The sequence below is a fragment of the Pelmatolapia mariae genome, linkage group LG23 (assembly GCF_036321145.2).
Source record: "Pelmatolapia mariae isolate MD_Pm_ZW linkage group LG23, Pm_UMD_F_2, whole genome shotgun sequence".
In the NCBI taxonomy this organism is placed as follows: Eukaryota; Metazoa; Chordata; class Actinopteri; order Cichliformes; family Cichlidae; genus Pelmatolapia; species Pelmatolapia mariae.
In genome coordinates this window covers 22,148,742-22,167,967 of record NC_086246.1, presented here as the reverse complement: position 1 = coordinate 22,167,967, position 19,226 = coordinate 22,148,742, and the positions used below count along the sequence as shown (strand labels likewise).

The 19,226-nt window shown below is 39.9% G+C and overlaps 2 protein-coding genes across 5 annotated transcripts in view; one reads left to right on the top strand and one right to left on the bottom strand.

Moving 5' to 3' along the window:
* The window catches only part of LOC134621030 (FERM, ARHGEF and pleckstrin domain-containing protein 1-like), a 66,880-nt gene extending 51,400 nt beyond the window's left edge, over window positions 1–15,480 (top strand). For 2 of the 3 annotated variants that reach the window (XM_063467428.1, XM_063467427.1), the window contains exons 14-28: window positions 2,053–2,261; window positions 4,473–4,562; window positions 6,307–6,440; window positions 7,949–8,030; window positions 8,145–8,206; window positions 8,295–8,470; window positions 8,551–8,681; window positions 8,800–8,868; window positions 8,958–9,047; window positions 9,704–9,786; window positions 10,202–10,314; window positions 11,231–11,391; window positions 12,157–12,264; window positions 14,143–14,294; window positions 15,370–15,480. In XM_063467428.1, the coding sequence (XP_063323498.1) occupies window positions 2,053–2,261; window positions 4,473–4,562; window positions 6,307–6,440; window positions 7,949–8,030; window positions 8,145–8,206; window positions 8,295–8,470; window positions 8,551–8,681; window positions 8,800–8,868; window positions 8,958–9,047; window positions 9,704–9,786; window positions 10,202–10,314; window positions 11,231–11,391; window positions 12,157–12,264; window positions 14,143–14,294; window positions 15,370–15,445 (1,736 nt within the window). In that variant the 3' untranslated portion in view covers window positions 15,446–15,480. The remainder of the gene's footprint in view (window positions 1–2,052; window positions 2,262–4,472; window positions 4,563–6,306; window positions 6,441–7,948; window positions 8,031–8,144; window positions 8,207–8,294; window positions 8,471–8,550; window positions 8,682–8,799; window positions 8,869–8,957; window positions 9,048–9,703; window positions 9,787–10,201; window positions 10,315–11,230; window positions 11,392–12,156; window positions 12,265–14,142; window positions 14,295–15,369) is intronic. The other variant, XM_063467429.1, reaches the window with a different exon arrangement.
* Window positions 15,481–16,275: 795 nt separating this feature from the next.
* Window positions 16,276–18,432, bottom strand: LOC134621031 (gamma-glutamylaminecyclotransferase B-like). Of its 2 annotated transcripts, none has more exons than XM_063467433.1 (2): window positions 18,381–18,432; window positions 16,276–17,630 (listed from the first exon to the last, which is right to left on the bottom strand). In XM_063467433.1, exon 2 carries the CDS (start codon window positions 17,604–17,606, stop codon window positions 17,136–17,138), a length of 471 nt encoding a protein of 156 aa, XP_063323503.1. In that variant the 5' UTR covers window positions 17,607–17,630; window positions 18,381–18,432; the 3' UTR covers window positions 16,276–17,135. The 2 variants fall into 2 exon arrangements, with proteins under 2 accessions (XP_063323503.1, XP_063323500.1); XM_063467430.2 differs by lacking the exon at window positions 18,381–18,432 and adding an exon at window positions 18,238–18,374 and having other exon boundaries at window positions 17,136–17,630.
* Window positions 18,433–19,226: the final 794 nt, after the last annotated feature.

Sequence of the window (19,226 nt, the reverse complement as noted above, 5' to 3'; positions counted from 1 at the left end):
CTAACCTAAGCTAACTGAGTTCATATTTATAGACATAAGAGGTTTCAGTCTTCTTATTTAAGTCTGAGCAAGAAAGCAACCATATTTTCAAAGTGTTTCTTAAATTTAGATTATTAAAATGGTATACAAGGGTACTGCTGTGTCACTTGATCCTTTAATCTTTTTCTTTTTACATGATTTTTTTAAAAGGTGTAAACCACTTGTTTGCTGTTCTTTTAAAGTTAAAGTGGAGACCTTGGTGGCAGTTGGGGTTTGCATGTTCTCTATTTATTTGTTCATTTTAATGACTGTAGCATGCTTTGAAATTATAAATACTGAACATGCATCCATTCTAGTCAAAGAGCTGCATAAGCATCTTTACAAATTAACACGCTGATTTTGAATGGACTAAAGCTGCATTGACTCACTGTTTTTTCTGTCTCTGCTGTAACACTTTGTATTCCTCCACACCTGTCCTTTTTTCTTTTTTTTTTTCATCACTAAGCACCTTCTGAATCTTTTTTTTGGTGACTTCTCTGAGGCCCCCTTCCCCATTTTCCCTTTAATCTCTATTTTTAACACTGTAACTGATTGTGTGAACTAGTGTCAATAAACAAAAAAATGATGACGTTTGTCAGAAGAAAAGGGACTCGGGAATTTCTTTAGAGCAAACAGGTGCTGAACTGCCGTGCCCCTCACACACACCCACCTATATACCCTCCGCCTGCTCGGCACATGGATCCCACCAGTGTTTTGTGTTGTGGTAGTTAGTCTGTAGCGTAGCCTGTTTGTGTTTTTCAGTGTTGCACTTGATTCCACTTGTCTCCGTTTATTGTTTTGTAGCTTCTGTTCGTTTTTTGTGGTAGTTTCTTAGTGGTCTTCTGTATGGTTGTCAGTGTTTTTATAGCATCCCCCCACACACAGACTTGCACTCATTGGTTGCCATGGTTTTATCCATGATTCAGTTTGATGTATAGAAGTGGACTCTGTGGAAACTTTGCACCTGGGCAAGTATACAGTCACGAGTCACGACTTAGTACCGTGTAGTTACCATGTAGTTAACATCTGTAGTGTTTCTCACATTAGTGAGAAGTAGACTTATCTTTTTACCCTTTCCATCATTTTCATAAAGGGCTGCCAGAAGCAGATTTAAACTACAAATCAGACCAGATGCCTGTTATACGACAGCTCCATTTAAGGCGTCATCAAAACCTTTTAGTAAAAAGTTAAAGTGGCTAACTTTTACTGCTTCCAGCATCTCAAAGTTTAGGAGAGCTTTTTTTTTTAATCATAAATGGTTGTAAATTTAATGGCACTTATCAGTCTTGTACTGTCCTTCTGGTGTTTATTTAGGCAAATTGAAGCAAAAGATAGCTTGCTGATGAACTATTAAATATGCAAAATTGCTCAAAGCCCTCCACTATGCACAACATCATTCTTCCCCTTAATTTACCTATATAATGCCCAAATATAACCTTTATTAAAGGTTGGCCCCTTACTAACAGTCTGTTTTTCTTCTCTCCATCCCTTCTAGCTATGCTTTAATCATATTCACATTCATATAAGTGAATGCAAATAGAATAGAGTCAGTGGACTGTAGCATTTGGTCAAGTGGCATTTGGTCCTAAAGTATGATCTAAATGAGAGGTGCTCATTTAGACCATACTTTACAACTGATTGTGTAGAATTATCCAGTGTTGAAATTCATTGCCAATCATCTTGTTTATGTTTAATTGAGTTATTTGGAGACAATATTCAGAGACAATATTATTGAACAATTCTTCTTCTTGTTAAATATGTTTTAGGTGCACAGTGCAGTGAGCCTGGAAACCTTTTGCTTCACTGCTGTGTCTGGCAGAATAAATAATTCTGTCATGATTAAATGTTCTATTAAATGATAAGAAATACAAATACAAGTTGGCAGTGTATTTCATTGTAGAAGCTGAATTTCTCTTTGTATCAAATTTAACACTGTCACTTATCTTCTCTTGCCATCTTCTCTTACTCTTTGTTCTATTCCTAACCCCCGCTTCTCCCCCCTTTCCATATTCTTCTTTTCTTCTCGCCCCTCAGGAAGTCCGGGTTCAGAGAACTCTCCGCTGGGAGGTCCTCATGTAGCAGTTAATGGGAACGGCTCTGTGAATGGGCAGAGAATGGGAAGGACTGGGGTCCTGGGTGCTGAACAGAGTCCTGAAGTCCAGCCGTTATCCCCACTTACCAGCCCGCTGCTTACCGAAGCAGGATATGTTCGCAATGATGAGGAAGACGAGGCGAGGAGGAAGGTGGGCATGCAGAGAGTGAGAAGGTGGATGGGGAAATTTCTTGGAATCACTGAACTGGCCCCCAGAAGGACTTCAAAGGAATTTAGTCTGGACTAAGAAGTTGTGAACACCCAAGTCTTTCTTTCAGTACTTGGAAAAAAACAATGCTGTGACTTAGACAAATGTGCAGAAGCCTTTAGCCACTCCTCTTTTCTTTATATTTTGATTCAAGCAGCCAGAGATTCTTGTAATTTTTGTAAGTGCGCTTGAGCAATAGTTTTCCAGGCTTTCTGAAGTCCTTTCAAAAGTCTTGGCGACTTTTTCACTCATTTCAATCCAGTTCTTTCACCTGACCATTTTCATAGGAATGATTTGTTTGTTAAACCACCTAACACTGACCTATGAATCACTGAAGCATTAATATGGTCAAGTCAAGTTATGACCCTGTGTTGTGTTTACACAAAACAGACAGCAAAAGAACCACAAAATAACAAAGAACCAGTTTTTTTGGTACAGCCTGTCACAAAAACAAATAACTTGCTCTTATTTCTTGCATATACACATGGAGATATGAGGAAACTGGACCAAGTAGTGGACAAAATAAGAAGTGGCATACCTGAAAAAAAAACAAAAAAAACAAGACCTTGTTGCAGATGAACTATATCTGAAAGTCTTGTCCTTAAGAAACAGGAAAACTGAAGCAAAGACCTGACTCAGGACCTGAGAGATGCATCTGGACCCTAAGGTTGATTCATCGACTGTTCACTGAAACCTCATCAGAAATGGTCTCAGTGAAAGACTGGCTGTCAAGAAGCCAATCTTAAGGAAAGAAAAGGGGGGGGGGGGTTCTGAGGTATTCCACATTACAGAAGAACTGGAGTGAAAATCAGTGACATCAGGTCTGATGGAGTGACAAATCCAAATGTGACAGTTTTCATTCAAATCATTGTCGGTATGTATGGAGGAGGTCATTGGAGATACAACAGTGAGTGTCCACAGCAGGGGTCTCAAACTTAAATGAGCTGTGGGCCACTGCTGGCACTGTCATCTCATTAGAGGGCCACTTCAGTGTTCAAGTAATACAAACCCCCCCCCCCCCAAACAAACAAGAAAACGCCCACAAATACTTCCAAAAATGTAGTGTTTAGTTTAGTTTTTTTACATTTCTAATATTATATAACAATACAAAACTGCAAACGTGAACGCAGATTTTTTTTCTCACTCTTAACTAACAGAAGTCTTTCATTGAACCACCAAATAAACAAATTGGTCCTCTCTTTCTGACCAGACATGTGGCAGCACTTCCGCTATAATTTTGTTAGTATTAAAAAAACAAAATGCAGACATAAGTGTACACATTAGTTTTTGACTGCTAGTGAAAAATGTTTTCTTTAAAAATAACTCCCTCACTGAACTAACACAGTTAGTTTGTGCTTCCTGCTCATATTGCCTTCATATTAAATCATTTTTTTTGCTTTTTAAAGAACTTATTTTAACATTGCACTCAACAACAAACAAATCCTCGCTAACAAAAAGGTAACTTCAAGGGCCAAATTGCATTATATTTCCTCATGTCAATATACAGGCCGCAAGTAGGGGTGAGGTGGGTGGCAAGTGGCCGAGTTTGACACCCCTGGTCTACAGCCATCTCTAAAACATGGCGGAAGGTCTGTCATGGTTTGATGCTGCATTTCAGTCAGTGGTGTTGGAGATCTTGTCTAAACTGATGAATTATGAACACAGAAAAGTACCATCAGGCTTTAATCCACCAACAGATTAATTTGTCATCATGACAATGATCCCAATGACAACACCAATGCAGTTAAAGCACAGTTTGTTAGAAAAAGAAACAGTGGACACTATCAGTCATGGACTGGCCTCCGCAGAGCTCAACTGGTTAGATTTACACAAACTCTGTTTTTAACTTATATATTTTATTTCCACATATTAGCGCATATTTCAATTAATCAATGCAGCTATTTCCAATTTTTCTAGCAAAATGCAAAGAAATAAAGTTGGCTGAAGACTTTTGCACATTACTGTAATTTGGTAAAACAAATAAATTATTAATTGGGGGAATTCATCCAAATTAATAACAAGAACTGAACCGCTGGTCTTTCGCAACATAAAATGTGTAGACTGCTTTCTGTAGAAGATGAGATAAAAATATATATAAACAGATTGATGGATTTGATTTGATTGATTGATTTGCTTCTTTTTGTTTCTGTCTAGAAGTTTCCCACAGACAAGGCTTACTTTATAGCCAAGGAACTATTGACCACAGAGCGGACCTACCTCAGTGACCTGCAGGTTATCACAGAGGTAAAGATAGTGGTGCCTCTTTGTCTCCATGTATTGTCCAGTCTCTTCTGTCCAATCTGTTATCTCTTCCCTTCACACTGTGAGGCCATTACCATCTGGATTAGACTGAAAGTGGCAGGACCAAGAGCCAGTGTGGTCGAGTCTAATCCTTATCCTAAAGCATACCGTGAGCCAAGGTTGGTTTCTTTAGAGCCTTAGTACCGGAATAATGAGTCAAAACTGGTGGTTTAAAAGCGTAATTTTGGGACAGTGTACCAAAATTAATCTTTTTAAAAGCTCATGTGCTGGAACAGTGAGTCAGGGTTGGTTTGCACCGCACAACGTGCTGAATTTGAGATGCAAGTGTTGGTGTTTTTTACAGTTATATATTAGAAAAAGAGGCCCAAAAGGGAAAGTAAAGGCTCAAGTCTGAACCAAACTCACAAATCTCACGGTGTTTGTTCTCAGTAATACAACATTAATATTACATTAGTTCCAGCACACAGTTCCAGTCTTACTTCTCTTTTTTTATTCAAATCCCAGAAGAAGGCTTTTATGTGCCTTTAGTTTGGCCTCCAACTGAAGGTTGAGGTTCAGCGTCTGTGGTTTATGAGCACTTTTCTCATGCAGGACAGAGATGAAAATGCATTCAGTGCAGTGCATGTGCTACAACTCTCTTCTTTTTAAGTGAGCAGACTTGTATCTTTTTGCTGTTACACAGCTTGGACAGACTAATTAGCTTCAGGCTCTTTTGGTTTACAAGTAAAACTGCTGAAGTCAACACAGAAAAGAAAACCCACTCTGCATTTATAAAAACAGCGTCTGGGATGAAAGTGCAGCTTAATGTGGGTCAGACTCAGTCTTTGCTTTTATATGACTCACTTTTACTGTCTGTCGCAACTGCTTTAGAAAAAAAAAAAAAGGAAATGTGATAGGTGGGGGTATAATGAGTAAAGACCACCAATGCAGAAACACAGGTTCAGCACCTGCTTGCTAAAGACCGGTCTCCCTAATACTGAGACACTGACGGTGACCTCTGACCTCGCTGTGGAGTGGAAAACGCCTCTGTTCCTACTTTTTCCTTTCTCAGCTGTTTTTCTTCACATTAGTAGTTTCCAGCCTCTTTGATGTGGAAAGAAGGCGTGCGCGGGTGCTTTTTTAAAACCTCTTAAACATTTTCCTTGGCTGGTACAGCTCACGCCTGGGATCCCACACCCACCCATCCTCTTTTTCTTTTCTTTTTTCTTTTTCTTTTTTTTAAATCTCGTGTCACTTATGCTCTCTCCGGGCGAGTCCGTCTGTGAAACTGCTGGACTGCCTCCTGTCTGCTCGAGCTCTCAGATCCTGTGTGATTTACTACGGCGGGGAGTATAACACCTCTGTGTCAGGGGTCGTGGTGCATTCACACGGGGCCACAAGGCCCTGAGCACATTTGTGTGTGTCTGATGGATTTCTGTTGTCATGTCCAATCCCTCATCCTGGATCCTACCAGTAATGTGTGGGACCTCATACCGGATGTGTCCCTTCCAATCTCTGCCAGTAATCTGGGGGAGTTGTGGATGAGTAGGAGTTACATTCTCATTATTTTTATTCCTTCTGAATGTTTTGTTCACTTACTTGTGAGGAGCAGAAAAGGCACTCATTATGTGCCGAAGTATCCGATATGGAAATACAATTTAAAAAATATATGTATATAGTAAAAGATAAAATGTGATCTGCGTTTTCTTCTTTTTCCACATGTCCACATTGTTTGTCAATTTTCTAGTCCTTCCACAGTGCCGTGGGGAAAGACGAGGCTTTCCCAGACTCTGTTAGGAGCCTGATCTCTGCCAACTATGATCCGGTGTACAAGTTTCATCAGGGATTCCTCAAAGAGACAGAGCAGCGGCTGGCGCAGTGGTCAGTGTCCATCTGTTTCCATTCAGAAAAGTTTTTTTGTTTTTCAGAAATTTACAGATGAGGTTTAAAATTATTTATTTTTACTGTATGTTTATTATGTTTAAAAAAGGGCTTGAATTAAAGTTGTATTTGTTATTTTCATTTTCAGCTCTATAATTTTATTCAGCCTACTCTGGCAAAGTAGCTTTGCGTGATCCACGGTTCAAAATAATCTGTATTTATCTTAACCTGGGGCTGGCTCTGACTGAAAGAAGGTGTTTTAACTCCTCTCCCCCTACTTTCATATGATTGGCTGCCCCTCTTAGACAGAACAGAGGAGGTGGGTGGGGCTTCTGTGCTCACAGACAGCGCATCCACACTGGAACTGATTTGCAGTGATGTGGTGACCACAGAAAGCAAATGAGTTTCTATTATTTCAGATGACTACATGTTTAATAACTGCTGGTGACGGGAAGCAGGCGAGACCCGTAACTAAGTTTGTCAACTTCTACATGACTGACTGAAGCCACTACCAATCAGAGTGAAGAAGACTATTAAATGACATATGAATCTTATCGTAAAGGCAACCAGAGCCTGCAATGTCATCAAGCAACCGGCCTACATCTTCAAAATGATGCAAAACAAGCGAACTATTTCCAGTGTGAACACAGCTTCAGTCTTTGCTCTGTATGACATCATCTACATCCAAGAGTGGAAAAGGCTGTCTCAAACAGAGCATTGGGCTCATAGGGTTTAGTAATCCTTATTTAAAAGTCTTAAATGTTTAATGTGAGCATCCATCCATCACAACAGTATGTATACAACATTATATAAGGTAAAGAATAATAGGCCCCATTTTTAACAGAGGAAAAAGGATGAAAATAGAAAAATGTTACAAACTAAAGCGGTCACAAATTAATTCTTTCCTATTTCTATGTTTAATTCAAATGTGTAGAACATTTTCCACTGTGCAATTAAGCAGGATTAGTGCATGTAATCAAAAAAAGTGATTACATGGGAAGCATTTTAACACCAGATTAATCTTGGTGCTGATGTAGGATCAGGAAAAATGAATCCCTTCTACTGTAGTTTGTCTCTGTGTGCTGCTTTGTTTCCAAGCAGTTCTAGTCATGTTTCATAGTCATATTCAGGCTAGATTTTTTTTAGTAACACAAGGAATTGTTTGAACTGATTACATTTCCATTTTCCTTAATCTGAGATGGCTAAATGGCTTTGTTGGTAATTTTTTCCTTCACTTGACATAATGTGGCATGAAAAGTCTAATGTGCTCGTGCAAATACCTGAAATTCCTCACTTTCCCTGCAGTCGGAATCTGCTTTGTGTTATCTCGGTAATGACAGGCAGGAGGACACACACACACTCACACACACTTACACACACTGGTGAGATGAATGGGTCTGTGGGAGTTAAATGAAGACTTTTCCAGTCTTGTGTAAGATGTTTTGAGCTGACACCTACTGGTGAATCTGTGCTCCTGCACATTAACGCACGTCTTAATCTCTCTTCAGGGAGGGCCGATCTAACGCCCACATTAAAGGAGACTATCAGCGAATTGGTGACGTTTTACTCAAGAACATTCAGGGTCTAAGGGTAAATCTCCATACTTGACTCTGGATCATTAATTTCATAAAATAAGGTGCATTTTAATATTTATCTTTTAATTTCTGTCTCTTATCTTGGTTTCATCTCTTTCCGCATCTGCAGCAGTTGACGATTCATCTCCAGAAACATTCAGAGTGCCTGGTGGAACTGGAGCGGGCCTGTCGGTGAGTAGCAAAACAGTGAACATGTAGACAAGTTGTTCAAATCAAAACAGGATGTCCTAAAGAGAAACTTCATCCTTGTGACTATCAGGTCCAGTCGGAAGGTGGAGACTTTATGTCGAGACTTCGAGCAGCAACGGGTTTGCTACCTGCCCCTCAACATCTTCCTCCTCAGGCCTCTTCACCGCCTGCTGCACTACAAACTTATCCTGGAGAGGCTCTGCAAGCACTACCCGCCCACACATGATGACTTCAGGGACTGTAGAGGTACACAGTCCCCACACCTACCCTTTCCGCTCATATGTGTATTTTCTTTCTATATATGAAAATAAATCTGTCTCTTCCAGCTGCCCTGGCGGACATCTCGGAGATGGTGCTGCAGCTTCAGGGAATCATGATGAAGATGGAGAACTTCCAGAAGCTTATAGAACTGAAGAAGGATCTGACCGGCGTCGAAGACCTCATCTGCCCCGGAAGGGTGCGGCTCTTTAATAATTCAGCTAGTCTAGATTCATCCTGGACATTTGTAGAGTTTTTACTTCCTCGCTCTGCCGTCCTGTCGTCACATTGTCGGTGTGTTTCTGTTTCACTTACAGGAGTTCATCAGGCTCGGTTGCCTCAGCAAACTCTCTGGAAAGGGCCTTCAGCAGAGGATGTTCTTCCTGGTGAGACTTTATGCTGGTTTCTACTAAAAAAAACCCCAAAGCATTTATAATACCTCTAAACAAAGCTCTTCACCCTTTTTTCTTTCCAGTTTAGTGATTGTTTGGTGTACACCAGTCGAGGCATGACCCCATCCAACCAGTTTAAGGTTCACGGCCAGCTGCCTCTCTATGGCATGACGGTACATAATCAAAACACACACACAAAACAGTTTCTTTTCCTTACAAAAGGTTTTTCAGATTTTTAAACTGTTTTGTTTTCCATCTGGCTCATTCTATGGAAATGTTACATTTTAGGGCTACAAGTTGTTCATATCTTTAAAAAATATGTTATTTCAAAAGCACCTTCTTGAGCCTTCTGTTTAAGAAATAAATATTGTCAGTGAATTATATAATTTTATAAATGAGTAACTACAGAAGTGCTCCCTACAGTCAAGTATAATTAGTAGAGTGTGTGTTGTTTTTGAGGTCAAAAAGATAAATGAATATCATAAATACAATCCCTTTTCTGTCTATATAAACATATTTTAGTGTTTTTTAATTTATTTATTTTTACCCTGTCACATTAAATGTGCTTAAACATAATTTTGCATCCACTGAGTTTTTCTACAGAGAATACATCAATATTATATTATTATTATTATTATTGTGTGACTGATTACATCTGCTATGTGACTGAGGAACTAATATTTCATAGAAACCTTTGAAATGGCCAAAGTACTAAAGCACTAAAGCAGTAGTTAGGTAAACAGAAAAATTAAAAAGTTAAGCAAGTTTTATTCACAAAAGAAGGAAACGCGTTTATTAATTAGCTGATGACATTATGTTATTCCCGCAGATCAGAGAAAGTGAGGAGGAGTGGGGAGTCCCTCATTCGTTCACCTTGTTCGGGCAGCGGCAGTCTGTGGTGGTGGCAGCCAGGTATTCATTAACACACATGCAAAGACGCTTGTAGATATCTGAAAATGAAAGCAAAGAAATTGCAGACAGGAATAAAAGGGGAATAAAAATACAAACCGTGCATTGTGAATGAAAGAGGAAAAACAGCTGGTCTGTATTAAATTAATAGAGGGCAGCCTCGTTAAAGTTTGCTTATCCTCAAATTAAACTGGGCTGCGTGACCTAGTTTCCAGTCACTTACTCAGTCACTGATTAAAAAGTTTTATCTGGCTGTAAAGTGGCAGTTTCATGTGAAGCAGACTTAATAATATGCATTTCCCTTTATGAAGGCTTCTCGTTTTCTTCCTTTTTTTCTAATCCAGTCTGCTCAGCTGCTAAAGTTAGAGAGGCCCTTTCACTTGTTTATTTTAACATGTCTACTTCCTGCTGTGTCCAGCTGTGCATCAGAGATGGAGCGCTGGGTGGAGGACATCAGGATGGCCATCGACCTGGCAGAGCAGAGTAGCAGCTTAAACAATGACCTGCTCTCTACCAGCCTCTCTGACAACAGTAAGTCATCTACTGTTGGTTTAACGCTAAACGTTAAATTGATCTTTCTCCCTGCCCAAACACCACATCATCATCACATCTGTCAGGACTGTGGGAACCAGAAAATCAATAAGATCAATCATTAACCACATGTCTACACTTCTTTATGAGGCTTTTTTTCTATAGGCCTTTTTAAAATAGATCAACCCTCACCTGTTAGACACTACTGCGCAGTCCTCCTCCGCAGCTTTCAGCACCCCATGAATGTACTCAGGTCCAGGTGGTCGCTTCATCGTATTTTTAATGTTACCTGATATATGTAGGTGCAGACCCGAGGTATCCCTGACTTTTCTCATCCTGTGGTAGTCGTCAAGCTATTCAATAAGGCCTCCTCCCGTTGACCTTTTTGGTTTGACACCCTGCATTGTTTGTCATTGGAGTCCACCTGCCATGTTCATTTTTAACTCAAGCACTTAAAGAGTATTGCATTACAAGTGACAACAAAAGAGGGCTTCTTTCTCTTTTCCTTTTTTTAAAAAAACGAAACTTTATTGAAATTGCTTTGATGCTGAAAGATTCCCACGATAAAAGGCCTTTGTTCTCATTTTTTTGAGCCCACTACCAAAGCCCATGGACATGCATGTTAGGTTAAAAAGATTCTAATCTATCCATAGATAAGAACGAGAGTGTGAATGACTGTCTGGCTCTGTGTCTTAGCTGGGATACGCTCCGACATCTCTGTGACCCTGATTTGAACACAAATTAGTATATTTGTGGTAAAGTCCAATCCAAGCATGGTTTCTCTAACAGATGTTTTCACTTTGTAAACATAATAATTGCATGGAGCATGAATGAATGAAGAACTCATAATGCATCTGTTCAGAGTGAAGTTCTCTCCTGCTAACCACCCTCGTTTTCACCTGCCTGTTTTTTGCAGAGCTCTCAGAGGACGGAGGAGGCGAGCAGGAGTCTGAGGACGAGCTCGGCAGCTCGCGCTCATCCCTGGAGCGCCAGGGTCATCGCGGTAACACCACCGTGCATGTCTGCTGGCATCGCAACACCAGCGTCTCCATGGTGGACTTTAGCATAGCTGTGGAGGTACCACTAATGCCCGTCTTCTCCTGCCACATTCCCTGTTTTTCCTTCCCACCTCTGTCTTTGAAGTCCAGCTGCCTGTTTGTGTCCCACTTGTTTACCGCTGTTCTGTCTTTTTCTTCTTTGTGCTCAAAGAACCATTGCCCCAATGTCCTTTGTGTCTTTTCTTTCTGCTCATATCTGTGTTTTTGTCTTTCTCCATTGGTGTCAATCTTTATCTCTATTTCTGCATCTGTGTGCACTAACATTGGTAGAGGCCATCAGTAGTGTGGCCAATGAGTTGATGAGGCCCCTCAGCAGACTTCAGGGGCCCGCATCTCTTGCTTTGCTGGTACAGAAAACACAGCCTGTCTTTTAGCGACACCTGCTGGATTAGAGAGGTACTGCAACAGCTGCAAACGTGTTTAGCTTTACAAATCAGAAATAAATTAATAAATATTTCTTATAATAAATAAGATAAATACATATATCTAAATCAATGTAAGTAGTTTGCAGGATATTTATTCAGCTTATGACAAATGAGTAAAACATTAGTTTTTTCCTAAGATTCGCAAATATTTATGCATTTTTTGCACATTACCTACTGACGCTCACGCTAAATTTCAATATGAGTATATTACGTTGACAGGACCTGATGGCTTTCTCTTTCCCATAATCTCCTGCGTTTTAACATCCAGTTAGACTAACACTGTGTTGCATCATTGAGTCATCATTGAATGTTTCATCCATTTGATTTTTGCTCTTTCCTTTCTTCTGTCGCCCTCGCAGAACCAGCTCTCAGGTAACCTGCTAAGGAAGTTTAAGAACAGCAATGGCTGGCAGAAACTCTGGGTGGTTTTCACCAACTTCAGTCTGTTTTTCTACAAGTCACACCAGGTAAGACGAGAAGGAAAACACTGGCAGTTACAACGCAAATACGCAGATGTGGTTTGACTTGATAATTAAAAGTGGGAAGCTGATAGTGTCTTTAAAATTTATTGAATTCAGTGTTGGGAAGGTTACTTTTAAAATGTATTCCACTACAGATTACAGAATACGTATTCCGTTACGTTACTCAATCAGAGTAACGTATTCTGAATACTTTGGATTACTTAATATATTATCATGCTTTTTACAACTACATGAATGTACTATTGCTGTGTGATTTATTGCTTTTACTGAAGGCTACTCGCCATACCAATACCAACTAGATGTTTAAATCTTAATATAAAATGAGTGACAGTAGGGTGGACAATAGGTAAGGCTGCACTTTGAGCAGCGATCTCGTATAGAAAACTATTCCGCGCGTATATAAAACAGGTCCACTGCTCTGGATCGTAAAGGCATAAAACCGTAAAGGGACCTCTGGCTAATACGTCGGGTTCCGTGTTGGGCTCGTAGCCGAAAACTAGCTTTACTTTGTTGTCTGGGTCAACTTTACTAGCGAGAGCGGTTGAAAGGCTGCAATGGAACTTACTGTTTTGGAGGAAAACATGAACACAGTGTACAGTTGAGTCTTAATAACTTACTTACAACTGGGCTCGTCAGGCACTCTTTTTGGTGGCAGTGGTTATTATTATATTTACATGCTTCCATCTCCCGTTTCTGCTCGATGATAAGTCGTACTTTTAGACTTTTTTTCTCCCTCCTCGCGCTCACAGACACATAACGGGTACGGCAGTCCATTCTCCCTGCAGCACGGACTACACTGCCCATGAGGCTACATTCTTTAGGGCTATGCCTGTAACACTCTGCCTATTGCCTTCATATTAAATAATTTTTGTGAATAATTTTTTTAAATATTTCTTCACGTCATTATGCGGGCTGCAAGTAGGGGTGACATGGGCCGCAAGATTGAGACACAGACATTGGAAGCCTCATAATGTGTGTTTTGTTTGGGTTTCCAGGGGTGTGGAAACCAAAAATAGAGAAGGGACAGAAACAGGAAAATACCGCCGTGTAATCCATTTATTCTGCCCTCTTCACTTAACTAGGCAGACAGACAATATTTGATTGGATGCATAGCATGGCTCTGTTGAAATACATGAATGGTAAAACTGTAAACAAACACAAAATATCACGTGTGAGCTGACAAAGGCAAACATTCTTACAATTGGAAGATGCTATGACCTGTTACTATGCAAAGCAAAGCAGAACGAAACAAGCTAGCGTTAGCAGTTAGCTAGCGCTAATTAGCGTCTAGGCTAATGACTAATAAAGCACATTATTGAGTGAATTTACTCTGTCAAAATATCACAAACAACTCACGGCAGTTAGTGCTAAACATTCACTGGTAAAACACAACATTACTGCCAACTTACAGACTGTGCTGGCTTAGGAGGCAGCATAGGCAGGCACAGGAGTAGTAAAGTGTCCATCTCCCGTTAGACAGGAAGTAATGAGAAGTAGCACTTCCGGTAGGATATCAAAATAAAATGAACAGTGTGCCAGAAACAAATAAAGATTGCATGAACTTATATAACATTACATAACATGAGGGGCGACTCTTAAGGAGCCAGAACACCATTTATTTCAACAAAGTAACTGTATTCTGAATACTACCTTTTTAAACGGTAACTGTAACGGAATACAGTTACTCATATTTTGTATTTTAAATACATAACAGCGGTACATGTATTCCGTTACTCCCCAACACTGATTGAGTTAGATTGAATTTGTGCAGTTGCAGCCACAGAATGTAGTTTTGGTTACTCTGATCAGTTTAATAGTAGACATTGTATTAACAGATGTTTTCCTCTTCTGACTCATCTGCAGGATGACTACCCTCTGGCGAGCCTCCCTCTGCTGGGCTACTCTGTCACCGTCCCATCGGAGTCAGAAAACATCCACAAGGATTACGTCTTCAAACTCCACTTCAAGTCTCACGTCTACTACTTCAGATCAGAGAGCGAGTACACCTTTGAGAGGTGGGTGTACAGTAATAGAGACAAATGCAGAAATGCAATTAGTTACAACGTTCTTCAAATTAAACCATCCTTTTATTTTTTTAATCCGACTCTCTGAAGCTACATCCATCTTTTACGACGTTTGATAAATTCCTTAAATCTTTTTAATGTCCAGAACGACTCCACAGCTTGATGCTGACTTTTTAAATTGTCACCGTTTACAGTTAGATAGAAAATAAAGCAAAATATGCCTTAGGACGTGGCTAAGCTGTGAGTGGCAACTCATATGGGAATGCAGTGGTCTCAGGCATCATATAAAAGCCTGGAAAATTAAAATCAAAATAAAAAAAATTTTTTTTTAGGAATATTTGGAAACGCATTTACTATATGTGTTCAGAGCGCAGTACCTTGTGATCACCCTAGTACCTTGGTGTTAGCGTGATACACTGAATATCATGTTATAAATATAAAGCTCGTCTTCTCTTCTTTCTGAAACGTTTAGATTTTCTCTCTAGCACAGACGGTAGGAGAGTGACACTCATTTAAAGAGCACTTGTAAATAAAGGCTCAAAATTTAATCTGACACTTGAACAGCTGACAGACATTTCTACATGCTATGTGTGGGTCCAATAGACAGGTTTAGAAAAAGCAATCACAAACCACAGGAAAGAGACTGCTTATAGTCTGGGCCCTCTTCTGAAATTCAGATAAATTGTTTGATTTTAAATGTAAAAGTCAATTTCTGTCTAGTTCAATTTACCAAGTTGTATTGCATTATATATTTAAATTATTTTAATAGAACTTTTTGTGAGTAAACCCAACAAAGGAAAGCATTAAGTATTTTAAAAAGTGAATATTAACAGTAACACTATTCAAACAGTCTCCTTAGCCCTGTAACCAACTAGCAACCGTCCCAGGGTGCACCCCGCCTCTTGCCCTATGATAGCTGGGCTATGCTTCAGCCCCTCCCACGGCCCTAAATTAGATAAGGTGGAGTAAACGGATGGACGGACTATTCAAACAGAACTTCTGTGATGTTTGATATATTTCAATCAGTGTTTGAATCTACTGATATAAATCCTTTTTTTCCCACCAGGTGGATGGAGGTGATCCGGAGCGCAACCTGCTCTACTAGCCGAGCACTGCCGAGCACCAGGAAAGACCTTTACTGATGATTCCTCCACCTCATACTCTCTTGAGTGAAGATCTCGACTGCACAAACACCAGGAAAGACTCTTCCAGCTGCACAAGCGGACACTAATTATTACCTCTGACTCCTTACACAGACTCCACTCAGAGGTCTTCTCTCTTCACCCTATTATTACACACTTTCCACAACATTAGTGTCTGATTAGCAAAAACTGTCTGCAGTCATCCACAATGTAATTCTATGTGTAATTTTTCCATTTGTCCTTGTCAACCTGGAGCGCCACATTGTGTTATTTTTTTTCTTCCACCAAAGCCAGAGAAAAGGCGAACCCAAGCACGGGCGAAGGATCTGAATCCCTTTGGCATCACTTTCTCCGAGCACTCCTCTGGTTCACTGATATTTGGCTGGTGCTTTATAATATTTTATGTTTCTGAAATGGATGAAAAGTGTCTTAAGATCGGAAATAAACTTTATGTAGAAAGCTGTGTGCATGTGGACACAATAATTGTGTTTTTAATTGTATGACAATCTGTCTGTATGTAATTTGATGACTTAAATGTAATGTAAGTTTGGACACAATAAGAAATCCTGCAATGTTTTTTTTTTTATTAAGCCATCCTTTTTGTACAGTACTTTTGACACTGTGAAATATTCTTAATTCTTTTTTTTCTTTGTCTTGTTTCAAAACACCTGAAACCTTCTTCCAAAGCCAACAGAGATTTTGCTGGTTGATTGCCAATTACCTTCTCTTCAGTATTCCTCAAGTTTTATGGATTTTACTATTTTAAAATAAAGATGAATAGATTGTGTTCATATGGAACAAAATGAAACTTATATGAAAATGTCTTTTTTTCTCTTTTTATTGAGTTTATCCCTTAGAGGGGATGAACACAGCACATGGAAGCTCATACAAAAAAATCAGTGTGAATTTTTATTTTTGAGGTAAACAAAGATGTGCGGAATGTAAATATTAAACACATTGTCTGGAGATTAGTGTAAAATCAGTGTTCATATCTGTGTAATATAAATGCTCTAAGCCTAGAGTGTCAAACTCAGTGAAAATCTCCTTTCTGTCAGTATAAACACTACACATTTAACTACACATTTATAGTGCAAATAATTTTTTCTACTGTAGTAAATGAAAACAAATTTTAAAAATCTGCGATCTTTATCAGTGTGAAAAGCTATTAAAATTTCCAAAGCCCACCCTGTGGGTCAAATTGGAAGCCTTTGCTGGGCTGAATCTAGCACCCGGAGCTTATGTTTGATAGCACTGCTAAGAGCAGGGGTACCAAATGACACAATGCGTTTTGTTTAATGGCACTGACACCACACATTCATAAGCAGCTGGGTCATTTCCCCACAGACTTCTATGCAATCACTTTTTTAAGAAGCACAGGCTGGCCATACATTGATCATAATGCTTCCCAGATGATTATAAATCATAAAAATAAAACCAAATTTGTAAACAACATCACTAATGTGCAACTTTCAGTGGCACAGTGTGCCCTTTTCCTTCTCTACACTATCCTTACTTTGATTGTAAGCCTGCCTATTTGCTATTAAAATTAATTTCTCTTGTGATTTCTTTAAATTCCACACACGACAGGAAACAGCACCCATGTCCAGGTGTTGTTTTCCTGAGAGCTTCTCCACCCATTCTGCTAACACCACATAGAGGTCCATTTGTTAGTTGCATCAGCATGGTGAGATCAGTCCCGCTCTTCTCTACGCCTATATTTGAGCTCGTGATCTCCCTCTGAGTCGTAGCTCTCGTAGCACGGCAGCGAGGGCCAGTCTGGCTCGTACGTCGTGGTGGTGTACACAAACACCTCCGTGATGCTCCCCGGTGACAGCTTCTCCTCTCCTTCTGTCTTCCCCACCCACTCTTTCACCTCCAGCTGGACCAACGTCCGCTGGTACAACGTTGGGACGCTTTCAAAGTCGTCCAGGAATTTCAGCATCTGGTCATCCACTTTGTAGATCTCCCCGTGCACTCGGTGACCCTGGCCAGGGATGTTGAGCAGGAAAGGGATGTTGTTCTTGGTGGTGATCACTAGCGGGTATTTCTTTGTGGTGAACGCCGAACCCAGGTACTCGGCCTTTCCATTGTTGCTGTCGAACATGCGGTAGTTGTTGGGCTGCCCCTTCTTCAGAGTGCCGTAAACGAAGACCCGAGTCATGAGGACAGAGGACCAAAGACACACCTGTGGTATAAAGAAGGGAGAAACATCTCTGTGAGCAAAGTCCCAGCAGGTATTACTGGCAAAAATATTTTTATACAATTTTAACTATTACTCTGTATTATAACAGTCACTTGTGCAGAGGTGCAAATTTGATCTAATTTAAAATGATCAGACCTTCAAAATAAAAGAAAATCAAACTCAAATCTAGGTAACACTGTTTGGGAATTTGCACTCCTTAAACGCATTAATTAGGAAAACAATCTGCAGATTAATATCACATGCACAGATTACACATGACTATAATAAAACACTTCCTACAACAGCAACTGTCAGACTGGATCTGCACACATTCCTATCATGCTGTGACTTGTGAACTTGGACCTGTCGTGACTGGAGCTCTTTGGATTGGTTATTAATATAAAGTACAATACGTGCTAAATGATTAACAGGCTGGGAGATAATCGGACAGATACTTTGGTGAGCTGGGAGAGGTCATTCAATGACAGTATATGAGTGAAAAACACTGTTTACACCATGTTATGCTTATGGGTAAGTTAACAGTCAGTTACAATTACCAGGCAACCACATCATCACTGTGTAATGAAAAAGCATAAGCTAGGCTGCCTACCTTAGAGCTCCTCAAACCTGCTCGAGCTATAAGAACAATACCCATACCGGAAGTGCAGCTTTAATACACACGCTGTGAAGTGACACACGTTTTTTCCGCTGGGCTCTCAGTCATAAATCAACCATAAAGAAGCGCAGACCCACCTTGAATAAGCAGTAGCTCTTCTACTGGAAAGAGCCGTCACTACTGTCTCTGGATGGCGCATGCGTGGAAGCAATCCAAATAAAGGCGGAAACAACAGAGGGCGCTAAAGTGACAAAGAAAACAAGGGCATCGTGGGAAAGGACCTAGAAAAAGGGTTTTATACTATACTGAAGTCAAAATTAAGCAAAAAACAAACAAAGAAATAAACAATTAAACATTAAATACATCATTAAACATCAATATTTTTTATTAACTATCTTGGAAATAAGATTATTAATGAAAAATTAATTATATGTATTAATTAATTAACTTTGTCATTAATTTCCCTGCTGTAGACTGGCGATCTGTGACCTGCCTCTTGCCTTAGCTGGGCAGCTGATATAGGTTTCAGCCCGTGCACGTCTGCTGGCATTACAACACCACCGTGTCCATGGTGGACTTCAGCACAGCTGTGGAGGTACCACTACTGTGTTTGTGCGCGTCTTTCTTCTTCTGCCACATTCCCCATTTTTCCTTACCACCTCTGACTTTGGAGTCCAACTACTTGTGTCCCACTTGTTTACCACTGTGTTGTCTTCTTTGCTCAAAGAACGATTGCCCCAATGCCCTTGTGTCTTTTCTTTCTGCTCATATCTATGTTTTTATCTTTCTCCATTGGTGTCAATCTTTATCTCTATTTCTGCATCTGTGTGGACTAACATTAGTGGCCAGTGAGTTCTTATAAAATTCTTATCATTAGAGAAAAAATTACCAATAATCATCCCACAGATGTGATATCATCAACAGCTACTCTTAGTACCACTGATGTTAAGTTAGACTCTTTTTCTCCAATTGATCTTTCTGAG